We start from the raw sequence: 19,573 nt of genomic DNA, 5'->3' as shown, positions 1-19,573 counted from the left end.
GTCAGTGCTAGTAACAAAGCAAGCAGACGGGAAGACAGAAGAGCTGAGTTACCAGGGGAACATCCACAGAGTTTTGCACAATATTTGCCATTCTTTTTGTTGTCGTTGTTTTTGTTTTAAAGAAAGTGCAATTCATTGAGAGAGGCGCAGCTGAGGGAGGGGGGTGCAGGGCTACCGCTCCCATGCCCCGAGGACACAATCTGCCCTTCCCCTGGGCCATGGCTCTGGGGGCAATCCACAGAGGGGACAGGAGGCTCACGCTGCCCCAGGGTTTCTCGGAGAGGGACACAAAAGTGACCACGTGCTTCTCTCCCTGGACATACTGGTTTCAGAACCCAGAAGCTGAGGGGCGGGATGGGCAAGAGAAAGGACAGGAAGGAGAACACAACGGCTGCTCCGAGGGGAGCCAGTCACTGGGCAAGACTGCCACGACAGCGGGTGGCACGGGTAAAGTCCGGGACAGAAAGGAGCAGCGCGAACGGTCCGCGTAGAAAAGAGCTGGAGGAAAGGGTCAACCTTCCAATGGCAGAGAGGGTAGGGAGCCATGAGGTCACACGAAGGAACGGCCCGGAAGTTAGGGAGGTTTGGGAGCAAAGGCGGGGGCTGCAGGTCCCTGGGTTAAGAAGTAAAGGGCTTTAGCTGAGGCAGTGTCAGGCCAGGCTCTGCCGAACACTGGGAAACTGGGCAGGTTCCCTGGCCTCCGTGAGCTTCCCTTTCCCCAACTGCCATCTTCCAAAGGCTTCCTACTGCCCTCAGAAGAAAACCCAAACTCCAAACCCTATTTGCACCCTGGCCTACAAATGATCCCACCGCACCTGCTTCTCAGACCTCCTCTTATACGGCCCCCACCTCGATCACAATCACAGGCTCCTTCTGCAGTTTCTTTCCACCGGGACTGTTTTCCCTTGTGTCTTCCCGGTTGGATCCCTTCCTTCTCATTCAGGTCAAAAGAGACCTTTCCTGACCATCCTCCAGGAGCCCTCAATTTACTGCGTCTCATTCCTACTTATTCCTTTGTCCCCATTCAAGGACAAGGTCGGTGACAGCAGGAGCCTTTTGTTTTGTCGACTACTCTCGTCAGAGCTAAAAAGGTACTGAATTGTGAAGGAATGAACGCATGCTGCTTGCAGAACCTCCAGTACTAAGACGTTACCCCTCGTTCCAGTTCCAGGAGGCCAGGGATTAAGGCAGGTGTCTGCTGGGGGTCGAGGGCGTAGAAAGCATGCGAGTAAATGAATCCTTCCTCTGCACCTATTTACAGATTATCAGGAGACGGTGACGGACCAAGCCTCAAGATCAAAGGAGAAGCAGCGGCTCAGGGTGCTTGGAGCCCATGGCAAGGCTGTCTTTGGGTCTCAGAACTTGTCTACCTCTCCTCGGCTCCTCCCTAACCTAAGGCAGAGCTGGTTCGCCTCTGTGATCCAGGCTGCCAAGACTGCATAGGTCTCGCACAGGCTTGTGCAGCCACACGCTGCCCCGGGGCCTCTGGGACAGAGCCCAGCTGGCGGGCCACCCCATCCCGAGTCCCCGGGCCCGGACGCCACACCCCTCCGTGGCCGGGCCGGCGGCCCCGTTACCTCCCCCGTGTGCTTGCACAGGTGCGCGTCTAGCTTCCACGCCTTGTTGTAATTGGCGCTGCAGTCGGGGAAGGAACAGATGAACCTCCTACTGAGCGCGGAGGGCGGCGGGGCGGGGCTCTCGCCCGCCGCGGTGAAGGCGTCGGCGATGGTCAGGGATGACACCGCCTCGGCGACCGAGGCCTGCGGCTCCAGGACGCCTCAGCGGGCGCTCAGCCACGTGCCGAGCCACGGGCGACGAACGGCTGCGCGCGGCCGCCGCCGGACCCCGCTCCTTCCACTCCCGGAGGCTCCCACGCGCGACCCCCCCCGGACTTCCGGGAGCACGACCCCGGAGGGGCGGAACTGGAGCGCCGGCCCGCGCGCGCGCGCGCACAACAGGCCCCGCCCCGCGCCGGCGCCGCGTTTGCGCATGCTCCAGGGAGCCGCTCTCCGGCCGCGCCCACCCACTTTGGGTGGAGCTTGCTCGCGGTGCCTGCGGCGGCGGCTTCCTCTTCCCCGGCGAGAGGCGCTTTTCCCTGATGGGCTCTAAGGGGCCCGCTTCCCCAGCGCAGCTGATTCGTGACCTGTTTTCCGCCCGCCACCACTCTCTATAAAGCGTAACTTAAATTACATTATTAGTTTGTCTTTTTTATGGATAGATTTCCTTGCATGCTTTCTACTTGGTTCCAAAAGTTGTCGGCACGTTTGGAATCTCTTACAAATTGTGAGCCCAGAACATACCCCGGACCGACGAAGCCACAATTTTTGGAAACTCCCTAGGGATTCCGATGTGCAGGAAATTTGGGGAACCAGTGCCCCGAGACCTTGCTGCTCCGAGTGTGGTTTGCGGACGGGCAGCATCACGAGAAATCAGAACCACAGACCTACTTGAATCAGCGCAATCCCCAGGGGGTGTGGTGCGCATTCAGATTTGAGAAGCGCTGTTTCAGAGGCTTGAGTGAATGGAGGAGTCTTGGTTTTACCAGGATCACTTGTTTAAGGATGTCCTTGGATGAGGGTAACAATGACAGGATGGATTGTCTGATGATCCACCGGGTGTGGCTTGTTCACATCTTGCATCATTCCAAATCGTTAAGCGGGTCCTTATCAGAAGGTGATGAACAGGTCTCTGCAGAGAAGCGCAGTTTTGAAAACAAGCCCGGGGCTTGCCGCCCAGCCCTGATCTGGGATCCTCACATCGTACTCGCTCCTGAGCTCAGTCGCGTCATCTGTACAGTGAAGATGATGATCATAACGCCTGTCTCAGAATGTCATGAGGACTGTACCAGGGCGTCCGGGAAGTGGGTGCACCTGTTGCTTTTCTTGATTGCCGCTCTAGCCCCGCTCCATGGGACAAGGTCACACACATCCCTCGGTCTGACAACTCCCAGAGTCTCAAATGGTTTCCTTGGTGTTGGATCTGGCTTTCTGCTCCTACTGTGCATGGGCGTGGCAGGGTACCTCCCTGAGCTCTTTGAATCGTTCTCGCCTTTCAAGTGGACTGTTAATTACCGCCGTTTTGGGAATGAATGACATTATATGAACCGACAGTTGCATTTGTTACAAGCCCCTGTGCTAGCCCCGTTTACCACCAACTTTCAGTTCTCCCAACAGCACTGCATGTTAAGCAGCTACAGGGTCCAGGCCATGCCTTTGTTTCTTCTGTCTCTTTCTTTCCTGTGAACAGATCCTTTGCTCCACTCGTGCTCTCTGCAGTTTGCTCCCCAATGCGTTTTTTCCAATGTCCCACATTTCTAAGTGACAAATGCACTTTTTTCTTTATTTTAACACCAAGCGAACAATCTTACCATCTCCTTCTGTTTACACCTCCTTCCCTCTCTCTCTCTCCCAGGCAACAGTAGTAGAATTCTGTCTCCCACTCATGAAATCTTAGAACAGTGGTTCTTGGGGTGCCTGAGTGGCTTAGTCAGTTAAGTGTCTGACTTCGGCTCCAGTCATGATCTCATGGTTCATGCGTTCGAGCCCCGTGTTGGGCTCTGTGCTGACAGCTCAGAGCCTGGAGCTGCTTCGGATTCTGTCTCTTCCTCTCTCTCTCTCTGCACCCCCCCTTTCTCTCTTTCAAAAATAAGTAAACATAAAAAAATATTTTTTTTTTTAGAACAGTGGTTCTCAACCCTGGCTGCACGTTAGAGTCACCCAGGAGCTTTTGGAAATGATGACAGCTGGGGTCTCCACCCACGCTTGTGAAATCAGAGTCCCAGGTCGTCCCCCTTTCTCCGCCCGTCACTGGCCTGGCTGACTTATACACCTGTCCTGTCCATTCCCCTTCTCATGCTCTGTCTAGCTTTTCTGTGCTCTGGACCTAGGCACCTTAAACCCCTTCTCATGAGGCTGCCAGCATCACCTCCCTAAAACATCTAAGATTTTATGGGTTTCAGTGTGCAAGACTGGTAATTGCAAAGCATTTTGAGTCCTCTTAGCTATTATGCCTGTAGTTCAAGTAACAGCACTCAGGTGGGAAATGGGGGCCCTGAGCTCAGCCCCCCGCCCCCCCGGCAGGCTCCTTCCTCCCTTGGACACAATTCTCAGCCCAGATAAGATCCTACTTCCTCTAGATAAGCCTTATTTAATAACTCAAGCCCCCACCCATATTTTCTGCCTTTGAACTTCCACAACCCTTTCCTTCTGTAGCACTGAGTACACGGTTCTCGAATGTGCTGGGTTATCTTTAACTCTTCAGGCATATAATTTCCTGTTACCCCATCTTGATTTAATCTCCATAAGGGCAGAGTCCGAATCATATTTTGAATATCCAATAGCAAGGTGACTTGTGTACCCTGGGTGCTAACATTATTTGTTAGTTAAATGAGCACAGCCATGAACCATTGTATGAAATCATTTTTTAAAAAATTTTTTAATGCTTATTTATTTTTGAAATAGAGCATGGGTAGGGGAGAGGCAGAGAGAGAAGGAGACACAGAATCCGAAGCAGGCTCCAGGCTCTGAGCTGTCAGCCCAGAGCCCGACGCGGGGCTCGAACCCACGAACCGCAAGATCATGACCTGAGCTGAAGCTGGACGCTCAACCGACGGAGCCACTCAGGCGCCCCAAAGTGAAATCTTAAAGGTTCGGCATGAACGTCTTCACCAAGGAATCTTTGTGCACAAGGAACATAATCCCACTCAAACTAATCTACGTGAAAAGAGATTTAGGGAAAGCGTTCAAGGGAATCTCTCCGCGCTGACTGCAGAAAAAGGCCTAAGAATCACAGTCATCTGCAGTCTGTTTCTCAGTCTGTCGCTCCTTGGGTCTGCTGTCCTCCTTAGCCTCTCTCCGGGCATCTGTTAGACTACTCCGGAAAACTACTGGTTTCCCGTGGATGTGGGTGCCTGCGTGTGCACCTATGTATAAGTGTGCCCGTGTGTGCATGTTTTTTCCTGCCCCCTTTCTCTCCGAGGCTTCATGCCCTCACAGCCCCATGTCTCTGGGCTGCATGCCTCTTCACTCTTCTCTGCAGATCAGCTCTTCGACGAGACTCTGAGTTTCTGCCCCTGTAACTGGGGTTTTCCAAAGGTTTTGGCGCAACCCAAGCAGCCCCGACCTCACGTGGTCTGGCCCCTTCTCTCCCCATGGCTACTCATTCCCGAAAGAGAAGCTCAAGCCCACCTGACGTTCAGGCTCTCTTTCCCAAGCCCAAACGGCGTCAGCCTGGAAGGGACAAGACTATGCCTCTTGTAGGTCAAGCCAAAAGGGTAACAGAGACAGAATTCTGATATACTTGTTTTAGCTAGATGATTGCATTCACTGGCCCCAGCTTTTTCGCCACTCTTTGCCACGTGGCTTTGCTCCTCCCACGAAGGGGGCTGGAGACATTTTTCTCTTTCCTCGACGCTAAGCTCAGCTGGGAGACTTGCTTTGGCCTTCTGAGAGTGACAGCGTGCGGGTTCCAAGCTTGGGCCACAAGAGAACCTGTGTGTGGCTGTCTCAGGCTTCTGCCATTGCCACAAAGGACGTTTCTGCTTGAGCCTGGCAAGGGAGAAGGGAGACGTGAGGAACAAAGCTGAGTCATCCCAGCTGAACCCAGCGTGGATCAGCCTACCATCGGCTGACCCTCCGCCGGTCTATGCATCTTGACCGTAAATGATTGCGAGCCATTGGGTGGTGGGATGAGTTATTGGGCAGCAATTTTGCGGCAATGGCTGAGTTGTACATTCTCTTCACGAGCGCTTTCCCTCCGCCAATCAACATGCTCCAGTATCATCTTTGAAACCAAAACCAGGGCTCCTGGGTGGCTCAGTCGGTTAGGTGTCCAACTTCGGCTCAGGTCATGAGATCTTGTGGTTTGTGGGTTCGAGCCCCGTGTCGGGCTCTGGGCTGACAGCTCAGAGCCTGGAGCCTGCGTCCAATTCTGTGTCTCTGGCTCTCTCTGCCCCTCCCCTGCTCACACTCCATCTCTCTCTCTCTCCCTTAAAATTAAATAAAACACTAAAAAAAATTTTTTTTAAAAACAACAAAACCAACCAACCGAACAAAATTCCTTTGTGTCCTTATGCCTCTCCTAACCATTGCATGATTTCACTTCTTCCCTTCACAGCCAAGTTAAAGGAAGAGTCTGTGCCTTTCCTCCTCTTTCCCTGACCATCACCACCATCATTTTCTTCATCATCATCAAAATTACAAGCCTACATAAAAATAGAGTGAAGAGTACAGAGAACCCCAATGGACCCATCACCCAGCTGTGACAGCCATCATTTGTTGCCATGCTAACTGCCCCCAGCCCCAACCTCTCCCCTGCTTTTTTTTTTTTTTTTGGCTAGAGTATTTTTTTGACTTTCTCTTTATTTTTTTATTTTTATGTGTGTGTTTATTTTTTAATTTATATCCAAGTTAGTTAGCATATAGTGCTATAATGATCTCAGGAGTAGATTCCAGTGATTTGGGCCGTATGTATAACACCCAGTGCTCATCCCAAAAAGTGTCCTCCCTAATGCCCCTTACCCATTTAGCCCATCCCCCCCACACAACCCCTCCAGCAACCCTCAGTTTGTTCTCTGTATTTAGGAGTCTGCTGGAGTATTTTTTTTTAAGTGTATTCATTTATTTTGAGAGAGAGAGAGAGAGCAGGGGAGGGGCAGAGAGAGAGGGTAAGAGAGAGAATCCCAAGCAGGCTCCACAGGGTTAGCACAGATCCCCACGTGGGGCTCAGTCTCACAACCGTGAGATCATGACCTGAGCCGAAATCAAGAGTCAGTCACTTAACCTACTGAGCCACCCAGGCACCCTGCTTATTATAATTTTGTAATTATATCTTCATTCTATTATCATACCCAGCAAAATGAACAGTAGACCCTTAAAATTGTCTAACACCCACAGACCCTCAAACTTCTCTCCTCTTCCCCTGCCCCTCCCCCAGGGTCTTCTGGTCCCAATGAATGGGACCGCCATCCCCCCAGCTGACCGGACCCATGGCTTCTTCCCTTCTCTCACCCCCTGCACTTATTAAATGGCCCGTCACCGTCGATTTTACCTTCCCATCTTCAGTTACGGCCAAGGAAGGCCCTGATCCTTCTAGTTGCCATGGTCAGCTACGATCCCGTCAGAAGAAGAGTATTTGGGGATCAAATTAGGCCACGCCCCAACCACGGGGAGAGAATTCTGCTCAGAGCTTTCTTCCCCCAAACTCCTCCAGATCTCCCCAGTTCTCCTTCAGTTAATTGCAGCGATACTCAGGCCTTCTACCACTAACAAATATAGTACTAAAGCAAAAGAGAGTAGGATTAGAAGGGAGAGTCCTGGAGTCAGAAAGGCGCACCCTATGTGTATTATTGTCAACAGAGCGGGAGGTCCGGGCTCAAGGGGGTGGCCATGAGACCAGAGACAAGGAGGCAAGTAGGAGACATCTGAATGCACAGATAAAAAGGAAACTCAATGATGGATGGGCTTTGTAGTTTGGCAGATCCAACTTTGAATCCTGGCTCTACCGTTTCCTCTTTGACCTTAAGATAGTTGTTGAATCCCTCTGAACATTGTGTGATCTGTACAATGGGAATAATAATATATACGCCACAGGGTTGTTGTGAGAATTATGTGAGGCAGTTAATTCTTGTGTGGTGCTCAGCACAGGGCTCAGCACATAATAGGTCATCCAAAAATAGCAGTCTTTAATTTTTTCCCCCATTTGCTGCTGACTTCTGCCTTTCACCCTCAAGATACACCTGTGGCTGGCAGGCCTCTGTGATAGCCCCCAATAATCACTGCTTCCTGGTATTCATGTCCTTGGGTAATTACCCCTCTCCTCGAGTGTGGACTGGACCTTGTGGGTTGCTTCTAACTCAAAGAATAAAACAAAGGTGATGGGATAGGATGAGGTTACAAAATATTGGGACTCCCGTCTTCCCAGCAGGCTCTCCTCCTTTTCTTGGCCTGTGCACTTTGATGAAACACACTGCCATGTTGGAGAAGCCTACGGCAAACTGTTGAGGGTGACCTCTGGCCAACAGCCGAGTAGGAGCTGAAGCCCTCAGTCCAACAGGACTGAAGAGGAACTGAATCTTGCCAACAACCATATGGGCATAGAAGCAGATCCTTCTCTGCTCAGACCTTCAGATGAGACCCTAACCCTGGCTGACTCCTTCACTGCAGCCTGGGAGAGGCCCCCGCAGCAGGCAACCTAGTAAAGCTATGCCTAGATTCCCGACCCACAGAAATTGTAAGGTAATCAATATGTGTTGGTTTAATCCATTGAGTCTGGGGGTAATTTGTTATGCAGTATAACCACCACATAGAGTCGGAATCTTGCACTGCACAAGATTGCTCTAGGCTTGGTGGTCCCGAACTGACACAAGGAGAGAGCATCTGAACAAAGAGGGTCCTGACCGGAGAGGGGACCTTGACACGGCATCCAGCCATCGTACAAGTCTCTTCCTAACCAAGCCAGATGCACGGTGTGACAAGAATCGATGTAGTTGTGGTGATAGCTGGACAAAATAGCCCAAATGTGTCCCGTTCTGGAAGACCTTCAACGCCTGGTTCTTTTTATCCCAGTTTTACCCTTATCTCCAGGGTTGAGTTCTCTTGGACCGGTCCAGCACGGCCGAAGTGGTTAGCTAGAGCCATTGCCCTTTGGCTCAGGCAAGGAACCAGAACATCCTGGCTGAAACATACCTTTAACTTAAAGAAGTAGAACCACATTCTCTTTCTTCTTCTTCTAGGCTTGTGGTGAGAAAGACCTTTGGGTTGGGCCCCAATCGCCACTAACCACTCAAGTCTGACTTTGGAAAACTCTTCCCAAAGAAGAGTTTGCCTCATCTATAACATAGAGGAGACCCTGCCCTACCTCCCTCACGGGGCCGTTGTAAGGAGAACTCGGCAGGTTAATTAACCTCTCCGTACCTCAGTTTCTTCACCAGTCAATTAAGGACCACAGTACCTACCTCACAGGTTGTGAGGATTAAACAAGAAAACGCATAGAAAGCATGTGGCCAAACGCATGGCTCGGGGCGAATGTTAGCTCTTGTCGCCATCATTCCTGCGACCCGTGTGAACACCACGAAGTGCTACACGTCCGTAACCTGACACTGGGTTCTCAAATATTGGCTCAAACAAAAAATGAATGGCTGGCTGGCCACCATTACATTGGCCAAGGTCAACCCAAAGTGAGCTGGAAGTCAATGGTTAGGTAAAGGTCCCTCCGCTTTGCCTTCGGATTGAGCAAGAGAGATTCCACCCCTCGGCCACATTCTCGCCCTACTGCCCATCACCCAAGGAGCCTTGAGGAGTCACTGATTGTCTAATTGGCCAGTTCAAAGAGGTCCCCCCCGGGCTGTCGCCTGTAGCTTCGTCCTTGCTCCCAGCTGTGCTGTGCCAACAGATTCCTTGCCCTCTCTCGGCACCCGTTCTTTGCGTGTCCCCCTGGAGCGATCCAGTGTCCAGGGCTTCAACCCAGTACCTTCTCCTCCCTGGTTGGGTGCTCACCATGCCGTTCCAAGCTGGCTTCTCTAATTCGCCCTCCTCCAGCTTCCGTCTGACCATCAGTGTTCCCGCAGCTGTGACTGGCCCACCGGGGTACCGCCACAGGCCAGGCTTAATCACTGCCTCTCACTTCAAATCCTTTTTAGTCTGGAGTGGCCAGATTCCATCTGACAAGCGACGCCTAATTGCCCTCTGACTACCCACGGGGACAGGTGCTTGAGCAGTGCGGTTTCCACCCACAGCCCAATGCAAGGTTTTTGTGTTTGATAAATCCTTCCACCAGCTCTGTTCACTGCCCCACCAGACACACCTGTGGCAGAGGTGAGGAGGCACACATTCAGGGGTTTGGGGTTTACATTAGGGGCAGAATTCCTCACTCTCCCTTCACCACCACTGCCAGCCTCGCGGTCCAGCCCACCATCGTCTCACCCGATCTCCAGGCGCGCCCTGCACCCAGGCTCACTCTTTCCAATCCTTCCTCCGCATGACTGCCAACGGGTCCTTCCCGCGTGCCAGGGATTGCCGCGGTGTCCCTTAGCTTCAGGACAGAGTCCCAACGCCTCAAGCCTTGCAAGAGAAGCCTCCCAGCCTTATTTCTTGCCATCCGGCACGCGGCCTGGCATGTCGTAGATGCCAACAGGTACTTCCGAGCTAAGTCAGTATGTTTCCCACTAATGCCAAGGAGCAGCGGAAACAACAGCGGGAGGTGTTGTGACATTTCGCTCGGTGGAACGTCTCTTGGTCCCGAAAGCAGTTCATAGGAAACATTAATTTTTGCCTTGAACTTTTAAAAGATGAAACTATCGCTTTTCTAGCATGCTGATGACGTTTCCATCTTCTACCTTTCCCTCACGTGCTTCAGGGGCTCCCTGTGTCCTATACGTTGACTTTGAAATACCATTCCCCCCTCTTCTTCTCAATCACTGAGGTCAATTTTTGGCCCATTTCTATAGCACTCTACATGCACGATCTCACTTATCTGTCCCCTCCGTTCGGGAGGCATAGGGATTTGAGCACAGGTAGGGACAGCTGTCGCCTCTCCTGCGTAGGTCCCTGCTCCTATATAAAGAGAAATGCCTTCATCCGTTTGCAGCTAGAATGGATGAAATGATGGTTCTGCTTGGCTTTTCCAGCCTTTTGTCATTCTTTCCCCCACTGGAGATGAGGTTAAGGGAGCTGATTTATACGGGTATTTCCTCCACCAAATGTACAAAAAACATATTCCACTGCTCACCAAAGACTCTCCCTTTGTCGCCTTCCTGCCCACCACTACCACCGGGAGGTCGTCCCCAGGGTCCTCTCCCAAGTAAATACACATCTGAGCAGAAAAAAAATTGTCCAACAATCTCATGGAGTCATGGAGTTGGAGCCCACGTTAAGAATTCCTGTTCTGGGGGCGCCTGGGTGGCTCAGACACTTAAGCGTCCAACGCTTGGTTTCGGCTCGGGTCATGAACTCACGGTTCGTGAGTTTGAGCCCCACATCGGGCTCTTGGCTGACAGCACGGAGACTGCTTGAGATTCTCTCTCTCTGCTCCCACGCCCCCTCCACCCCCGCCGCTTCGTGCTCTCTCTTTCTCTCTCTCAAAATAACTAAATAAACTTAAAAAAAAAAAAAAGAATTTCTTGCTCCAGAGGGTGAATAGAAAAAGATTTTTCGCAAGTGATGTTTAGGGCAGCTGAAACTAAACAGAGCCAGCAACTTGGTTTAGAATTTTCGATCTTTCCCTTGTTTTTTGTTGTTGTCGTCGCCGTCGTTTTAAGTCCTGGAGTCAGAGACTATTTCGAATGGTTTGTCTCCAGCTCAGTGGCGTCCTCCAACATCCCAAAGGGCGGGCAGCCCAGGAGAGGAAGCACCGTCATCTCAGAAGGGAGCACGTTCTCCTGTGCGATCGCGTGTGACAATAAATCTTGACCATAGACGTGTGGCTTCCTTACTCCCCCGCTACCGAGATTTACCATCTGGCACCGAACAATCGCCACAGGGCCACACGTGTTTATAGTATCTGTGATCATGGGAGTGAGCCTGCTCGTAATGGCTTCAGGTTGGTTCTTTCAGATATTTATTGGGGATCTCCGTGTGAGATGCTGTGGCAGCCACAGTCGGGCCACCTGGGCCAGTGCCATTTTAGTGGTAAAAGACACAAAAACATCGGTGTGAGATTTCCCCTTGCTTACAGCCGGGTTGCGGAAAAAAGGCTCTCCGTGAGTTTCAATCCCATCGTCATCACACACACACTTTTTATTAAGCTTCTATTTAGCAAGCAACGAAAGTATGTAAATCCGGAAGAAAGGGCCTCAGTGTCCTCTGGAGAAAGTGGAAGGACTTTTTTTTTTTTTTCTTTCAAATCACCTTGAGCCATTAAGAACCTTTGGTGGCTGGTTGTCTTTGCCAAAAAGTGCTGTTTGAATATTATAATTGGACGAAGAGTTACGTAAGCACTGTTGTTTCTATTTAAACTGCTTCAGGGAGATGACAATAAATAGTAAGGATAAACTGGGATGCCTGGGTGGCTCAGGCGGTTGCACGCCCGGCTGCACCTCAGGTCATGATCTCGAGGTTCGCGAGTTCGAGCCCCGCTGCTGTTAGCCTGTCAGTGGAGAGCCTACTTCGGATCCTCTGTCCCCCTCTCTCCGCCCCTCCCCCACCTGCGCTCTCCCCCAAATAAATACATCTTTTAAAAATAAAAATAAAGAAAGAATAAAAATAAAAATAATAAGCATAAATTTCTTGAGCGGCGGCCCGCTCATGGCGCTGAGACCAGCTGGGAAGGCATAGCCGTCTCCGTGGAGTGATTTCAGGGGTTCGAGGAAGAACCCCACCCCGTGCTTAAAAGTACACACTGAGGTATCGGGGTACCCGAAAAAACAACAACGGCAAATATTCCCTGGAAGGCTGTCTCAGCACCCTCCAGAGCCCCTGTAATTGAACAAGTGGGTTTATTGCCCATCCCAGCGAAGTCTGGAAAAGTCTGGCTGGAGATACAACTTGGAGAGTTTTGAACTCTATTTTTAGGACCTCTAGCTATCTAAAGGCCACCACCCAGGTCCTTTTACATTTCTGAGGCCTGACACCATCCTTCTGGGCGCTGGCGGCCAGGACTCCCCAGAGGCGCCCCCTGGGGCCACGGGAGCCTCCCCCACCGTGGGCCCGTGGGAGACCCTGGCCCCCAGCCAGCGGTTCGGGACAGACCAGCCCAGGGATCTTGCCTGCCGCAGGGTCAGGCTGAGTCTGGCCCTGACTTCCCCCTGCCCTGCTGGTTCCCCTGGGAGTGTCTCCTTGTTAAATCCTGCTCGCAAGTCCGAGTCTCAGGGTCTGTTTCTGGGGAACCGAGAGCTAATCGTTTAACAAGACTTCTTGTATTTAACAAAGCAACATGCCTCTCAATGGCATGGAGAATCCTACCCCACACCCAGGCTCCCTCCAATTTCTGGTACTCCAGAAGCAACTATTTTACACCCATCTTTTCTTTTTTTTTTTTTTTTTTTTTTTTTTTTTTTTTTGGTGTGTTCATTTACATGACATCTCTAAATCATGGTCTTACAGCGCTGTTTCCTTTTCTCTTGATTTTCCCAAACAGAATATGAAGATTAACACCTACACGCACACACGCACACACACTTCTCCTTCCGTTCTCCTAAACGGTTATAAACTGACAATACTAGGTTACTCTTCTATAGAACTTATTAATGGGTGGTTCGGTTGGTTAAGCCTCGACTCTTGCTTTCGGCTCAGGTCGTGATCTCACGGTTCATGAGTTCAAATCCCGCATCAGGCATATATATATATATATATATATATATATATGTGTGTGTGTGTGTGTAGTATACACGTGTATATATATACACACACACATATATAAACATATACATATAAATATATCTATATATCCTTTAGGCATGGATTTTGTAATCCCCAGGGGCTCCATAATTTTAGGATCTTCTTCTTCCCCCTAGTGTTCTGGAATTTTCTAGGGATATGTAGTGCTGTGTCTTGCTGTGGCCTGTTTTACCACTGGACCAGGCGGAGTGGGCTCACGTATTCTGGAAACCCATGATCTGCAGTCAGAAGACTTCATCTCTAATTGTTTCTTTTTTTTTTTTTTAACATTTATTTATTTTTGAGACAGAGAGAGACAGAGCATGAACGGGAGAGGGTCAGAGAGAGAGGGAGACCCAGAATCTGAAACAGGCTCCAGGCTCTGAGCTGTCAGCACAGAGCCCGATGCGGGGCTCGAACTCACGGACCACGAGATCATGATCTGAGCCGAAGTCGGCCGCTTAACCGACTGAGCCACCCAGGCGCCCCTCTAATTGTTTCTTAAATGATGCCCTTGAGTGCCTTCGTGTTCTCACCTTTTCTTTCCTGTTTTTCATTTCTTTTTCTTTTTGCTCTCTTTTCTGGAAGATTTCCCCACCTCTATCTTCTAAACTATCTACCGGGTTTTTAAATTTTTCTACACTATTTTTATGTGTTTATACTTTCTGCTACTATGTTTTTTTAATTTTTCATAATGTTTATTTATTTTTGAGAGTGGGGGAGGAGGGGAGGAGAGGGGGAGACACAGAATCCGAAGCAGGCTCCAGGCTCCGAGCTGTCGGCACAGAGCCCCACACGGGGCTCGAACTCACGAGCTGTGAGATCATGACCTGAGCCGGAGTCGAACGCCCAACCGACCGAGCCACCCAGGCGCCCTTAAGATTTTTTTAATGTGTCCTCTGGGTTTATTAAAAAATAGCATCCTGTTCTTATTTCAGGCATAAGGTATCTTCTCTTACCTATTTGAGGATATTCATCTCCCTGTCTAGATCCTGTCTTCTCCACTCTATTTTTTCTGCTTGTGTCGGTCTTTGTCTTACATTACAGAGTTTCTTCAGCTGCCTGGCAATCCTTGGCTGCCCTCTCCGATTTAACTCAAAGCCAGTTGAATCCCTGTGCGCCTGGATGATGACGGAGAACTGGGGAAGCCCGGTGTTTGGAAGGGTCTGCACTCAGGCTGGTCACGTGCCCCAGATGTCTGCAGACGGGGTGCTTCCGGCTGCTAGAATCCCAGAAGCTTTGTGGAGGACAAGACTGGGAATCTCCCTGTTCATTAGACAGATTTTCTCTCAGTCTCCCTTACCCTCCACTGTGCTAGATCCCCATTAATCCAGAGACCTTATGTTTCCTCCTTCATTGGGTGTAACTCCACACTTCTGATGAAGCAGGGGGCAAGGGGAGATTGCCTAAAGCGACGACTCTGTGTGTGTGTGTGTGTGTGTGTGTGTGCACGTGTGTGTTGTAAGACCTAAAATTTCATACGCTGCCTTGACATCTTAGAGCTTCACGGGGCCCCAAAGCTCTAACCGCAAGTTTCCCTACTCTGACCAGGCATGTTCCCCCCACCAACCAAGAAGGGTACCCCCCCCCTCGACGAGATCCCCTGCCAGCCCAACCAGCCACATTCTACCCATTTCTCAACCTGACTTCACCTCCTTGCCAGCCCGTGACTTAAACAAACCAATCATACCCTCCCGTGGGAAGTGGGGGGTACCCCGCCCCTTGTTACTGTACAGGCCGTCTCTACTGGTTCACTCTGCCCCTGACGCAAGCTTTGTATGGCCCTGCGTGGCAGGCTGTGTCTGCCTCTCCCGAGCAGTGAGCGTATGTGACTAACGGACTACTGTCACCCCCCCCTGTCCGGGGTCAAGTGTCACGTGCTCAGCCATCACACGCTGTTCGGATCCCTCCCTCACCAATGAGGTGCAGAATCTGAAACAGGCTGCAGGCTCTGAGCTGTCAGCACAGAGCCCGATGCGGGGCTCGAACTCACGGACCGTGAGATCATGACCGTAGCCGAAGTTCGATGCTCAACCAACTGAGCCACCCAGGCGCCCCCTGACTGCTTCTTAAACAGACCGTCAGTCAGTTCTTCTGTTTCTTCCACAGGTAGACAGAAATGCTGTAAAGTCAGCCTGGAATTGATTCGGGCTCCATTTCCACTTCTAGCTGTGTGGCCTTGAGCAAGTTATTTAACTTTTCTGTGCCTCAGTTTCCTCATCTGAGAAGTGGGAGCATTAACAGTACAGGGTTATGGTGATGAGTACATGAGTACATGAGCCCCTACATGCAGAGGGGGCTCACTTTGGGCTTCTTAATGAAGAGGGTAGACGAAGTGTGAGCTTCTGAAACCCTAATAAACAGACTGAACGGACATCTTCCCCAAAATGCATTACCCCAGAAGGACAACAGAACAAGAGACAAGATTGCGGCCACAAAATTTGGGACGCTGCGAGGCAAGAAATTTGGCTGGTGACTGATTCGGCAGAGTCAAGAAGCCAAAGGGAAAATTAGGTGGGTTAATGCACGGTAAGTACTCAGAACGGTCACATGCAGTGAAACCATTTTGGAGGCTCTTAGGCTGAGAGAGAAAGAAAATACTTGGGCGATCATGAGATAAATCCAGACCTCCTTAAAAAGGGGGCGAGTACCAGTGGGCACCGTCTAGGAACGGGGGGGGGGGGGGGGGGGGGGTGGGGGGGAAGGCAAACTTCCCTAATGGAAAGTTCGTTGTGAATCACGTTAAGTTGGGGGGGGGAGGACCATCTTCATACAAACAGCCAAAGGGAGTAAGTTTTATATTCAAAATTATATATAAAGTTTCACCACCGTTGTACATGGGGGGAGGATTTCAGGCAGTGCACCCCCCGTCCGGAGGCTGACGCCACATGGATGGAATCAACACGGATCCAGCACGTGGAGGGAAGCCCAGGGCATCGGGGACTGGAGTGAGGGATTTCTGATGGGGCTTCACTCGCCCAGGAAGGGGGCTGAGGTCACTGGCTCGAGCTGCCTGTCCAGCTTTGATAATGGTACCCACCCACCCCCACCCCGCCCCCACCGCCCAGGGCTTGCCCTCTTTGCCCCCCCTGACTTTGCCCTGGAGCCCGCGTTGCTCCTAAGGAGAAATGGTACAGAGCCATCTGGTGGTGGAGAAAAGACACACAGGCTCCGGGTGAAAAACTCCACTGGATTTTATGACATCAGCTGGTGGGAACACACCTGCATAGTCGTGTACCCTTGATCCCCCCCAGGCGGGCAGGCAGCGTTTTAACACGGTCAGCAGATGTTTACGGCAATCTGTACTTGTCCCGCTAGCACAGTGACCACAGGTAATTATCTTAACTACCTGATAAAAACGTAATTGGCATGTTGTAATGCCAGATATTGTCCGAAAAGCCTTTGACTGACCGTCACTTGCGATGGCTCCTCGGTTATCTTTACGGGCACATCATCGAATCCAAAGTCGATCATTAGTGTGTGCCTTGATTAGAGTCAACAGCCAAATCGCGTCATCGCGGTCCTGAAAGGTTGGCTATCTGCCTCAGCCATGCGGTTTTGATTTTGATATTGTTAGGAAAGAAGACGTTAGTCCGATTCCTGCCAAATGCCGTGCAGCCACCCCTCTGTGCCAAGGATAAGCCTAATCTGTCAGAGGCTGCACGGCACGCGTGTCCGTGTGTAGGCTGCCTGGATTCCTGTTGCCTCTTCCGGACGCCCCGGTCATCTCATGCGGGCCTTTTGTCACGTTGCAAACGGCAGCGACGCACGGCTGCCTTCTGAGAGCGCGTGGAGCGCGACATCCGGCAGCCGGGACGGGCTTTCGGAGTGTGGGCGGCCAAGCAGGTGCTTCCTGAGCCCGGCCACCCGCGGCTCCAAGTCTCACCTGCGTCTCCAGGGCTGTTGCGAACAGGCCAGGACAGCGACAAAGGGCTTCCTCGCCCGGTCATCAGCTGTGACTGCTGATGCACGTGGGCTTTTCCGCCTTCAAACCTCAGGCCCCGTGGAAGCAACCAGCCTCCTGCCCAAGCTCGGGGGGATGTTCCCATCTTGGATGCTCAATGAGACAGAGAGAGACAGAGAGACAGAGAGAGAGAGAGAAACTTATTTATTTATTTATTTCTAATGCGATGACCGATGAGGGTCTGTCTCAACTTGCTTACGTGCTTCCGCCGATTTGGGCGATGTCTCGGCAGCCTGCCCAGCGTTGGGAAAAGGACAGCTTCTGGGCTGTGTTTAGGAAAGCCAAGGCTCAGGACCACACACAGCAGCGCCGTAAGAGCCTCAGCATGGTGAGAGACATTAGCAGGTGCTACGGAACAGCCCCCGACCAGATGGGGGATGATCTTCTAGAAATGGCTTCGGCCGCGCTCTTGAAGTCAGCAAAGACAGAATTCGGCGCGATCCTTAAAACCGGCACTTTTCCCCATGTCCTAGGATGGATTTTCTGCTCTTCTGAGCTCATCCAGCCGCCACCCCGCACCAACCTGATCTTTGCCCCGCAGACACGCAGGCGCCTGCCTGACCTCAGCCCTTGGCCCTCGAGGGCCTCTGAGCCCGAGGACTTCCTGCCAAGGCGTGCCAGCCCAGCCCGTGTGTTAGCTCCCGGCTCTGCTGGTCTCATCCTGCCGTCTCATTGTTTCACGAGTGCCCCGGAACACCCGTGGCTGCCTGGGAAGGGGGGGGGGCGATGAGTGCCGCAAAGACAGGGGGGCAACAAGCGTGAAACGGGTGAGAGCATTCATCTGGTCATTTGCCAAGTCCTCACCGAGCGCCCGCTCTGTGCCAGGCGCGCTCTAAGTGCTGGGATGGCCGCGATGAACAAAACAGGCCAACGTCCCGCTCTCACGGAGTTTCCGTTCCAGTGGGAAGACGACGAACCACGATGTAGAACCCGAGGCGCGGTCCAAGGGCACCCAAGAGTCCAGGGGCCAGACAACGGGAACAACGCCAGAGCGTCCAAATGATGAGAGCGAGTCAGCCTCCAACCTCAGCGGGCACCACTGTGCATGATGTACACGCATCAGCCCGTTGGCAGCGAGGGATGGGCTCTGGGAAGTCAGTGCCTTGCTGACGTGTTGGGTCCTCTGGTCTCAAATCGTCCTACCGGAGGGACGTGATGAGAGTGGTCCTGGGCATGACAGGGCTGTTTCCGGCCGCCTGATAACACCTTGCAGTGCTCACCTCGACCCAGCAGCCCCGCGGCAGGAGGAAATCAAGGTCATTTCTGCTTCAGAGTTCACATCACCCTTGGCAAATACAGTTCACTTTATAGAGCAAACAGGATCACCCAGTTAACTTACGGGGCGAAAGAGAAAGAACTTTACTCACCATTAATGTTTTACTACCTTTCTCAAAAAGTATAACCTTTAACCCCCAAATCAACCCGGGACCGAGGCTGAGGAGATCGGGCCGCTGGGTCAGTTCCGGGTGCCGTCTGTCACTGGGCCAATGCTCCTTCCATCAGGAGAACAAATAAACAGAAAGATAAGCTCTTTAAAGCGCGCCGTGAATGAAGCAGACCCAGAATTTCCCAAGAGGAGATAACCGTCCACTGGGCCCTCATCTGATAGGGGCCTGTCTGCCCAAGCGCCTGGCACGGACCCGGGCCTTTGTGGTGACCGGAGCGAGGGTCCCCTTCCGCCCGCCTGGGGAAGAGGGTGGCCTCTCGGACTTGGCCCCAGCACCAGCTGACTCTCTGATGGCCTGACGGAGTTGATGTTTCCACAGAGATCCCCACGCCCTGCCAGTAACTACCAGCAAGGATCCTAACAGAGCACGAGGACTCCAAAGTCTGAGTCGCCCTTGGTGGACAGAGCATGTATGCGGGAAACATCTCGGACGCCACAGGGCTCCCTAGGATGCGGGACGTCTTGGGCTCACCTTGTCACGTGGCCCTCGTGCTGAGCCAGGAACTGAGGTGACCAGTCAGTTCCTTTCTCCCTTCCTTTCTCACTTGTAAATGACAGGCACTTACAGTTTGGGTTTTTTTTTTTTTTAACATTTATTCATTTTTGAGAGAGACAGAGACAGAGCATGAGCGGGAGAGGGACAGAGAGAGAGGGAGACACAGAATCGGAAGCAGGCTCCAGGCCCCGAGCTGTCCGCACAGAGCCCGACGCGGGGCTCGAACTCACAGACCATGAGATCATGACCTGAGTCGCAGTCGGGTGGCTGATCGACTGAGCCACCCAGGCGCCCCAAGACACTTATGTTTTTAGAGATGACTAATGCCTAATTATTTGTGATCTAAGCCACCGGTC

The 19,573-nt window shown here is 51.9% G+C and overlaps 1 protein-coding gene across 1 annotated transcript in view; it reads right to left on the bottom strand.

The window, feature by feature from the left end:
• The window catches only part of GTF3A (general transcription factor IIIA), an 80,851-nt gene that overhangs the window by 10,087 nt on the left and 51,191 nt on the right, over positions 1 to 19,573 (bottom strand). Inside the window, exon 4 of the mRNA XM_049647535.1 lies at positions 1,578 to 1,777. Coding sequence (XP_049503492.1) covers positions 1,578 to 1,777 — 200 coding nt within the window. The remainder of the gene's footprint in view (positions 1 to 1,577; positions 1,778 to 19,573) is intronic.

The sequence above is a fragment of the Panthera uncia genome, assembly GCF_023721935.1.
Source record: "Panthera uncia isolate 11264 chromosome A1 unlocalized genomic scaffold, Puncia_PCG_1.0 HiC_scaffold_16, whole genome shotgun sequence".
In the NCBI taxonomy this organism is placed as follows: Eukaryota; Metazoa; Chordata; class Mammalia; order Carnivora; family Felidae; genus Panthera; species Panthera uncia.
The sequence above is the reverse complement of the archived record's forward strand: the minus strand, read 5'-3'. Positions and strand labels throughout refer to the sequence as shown.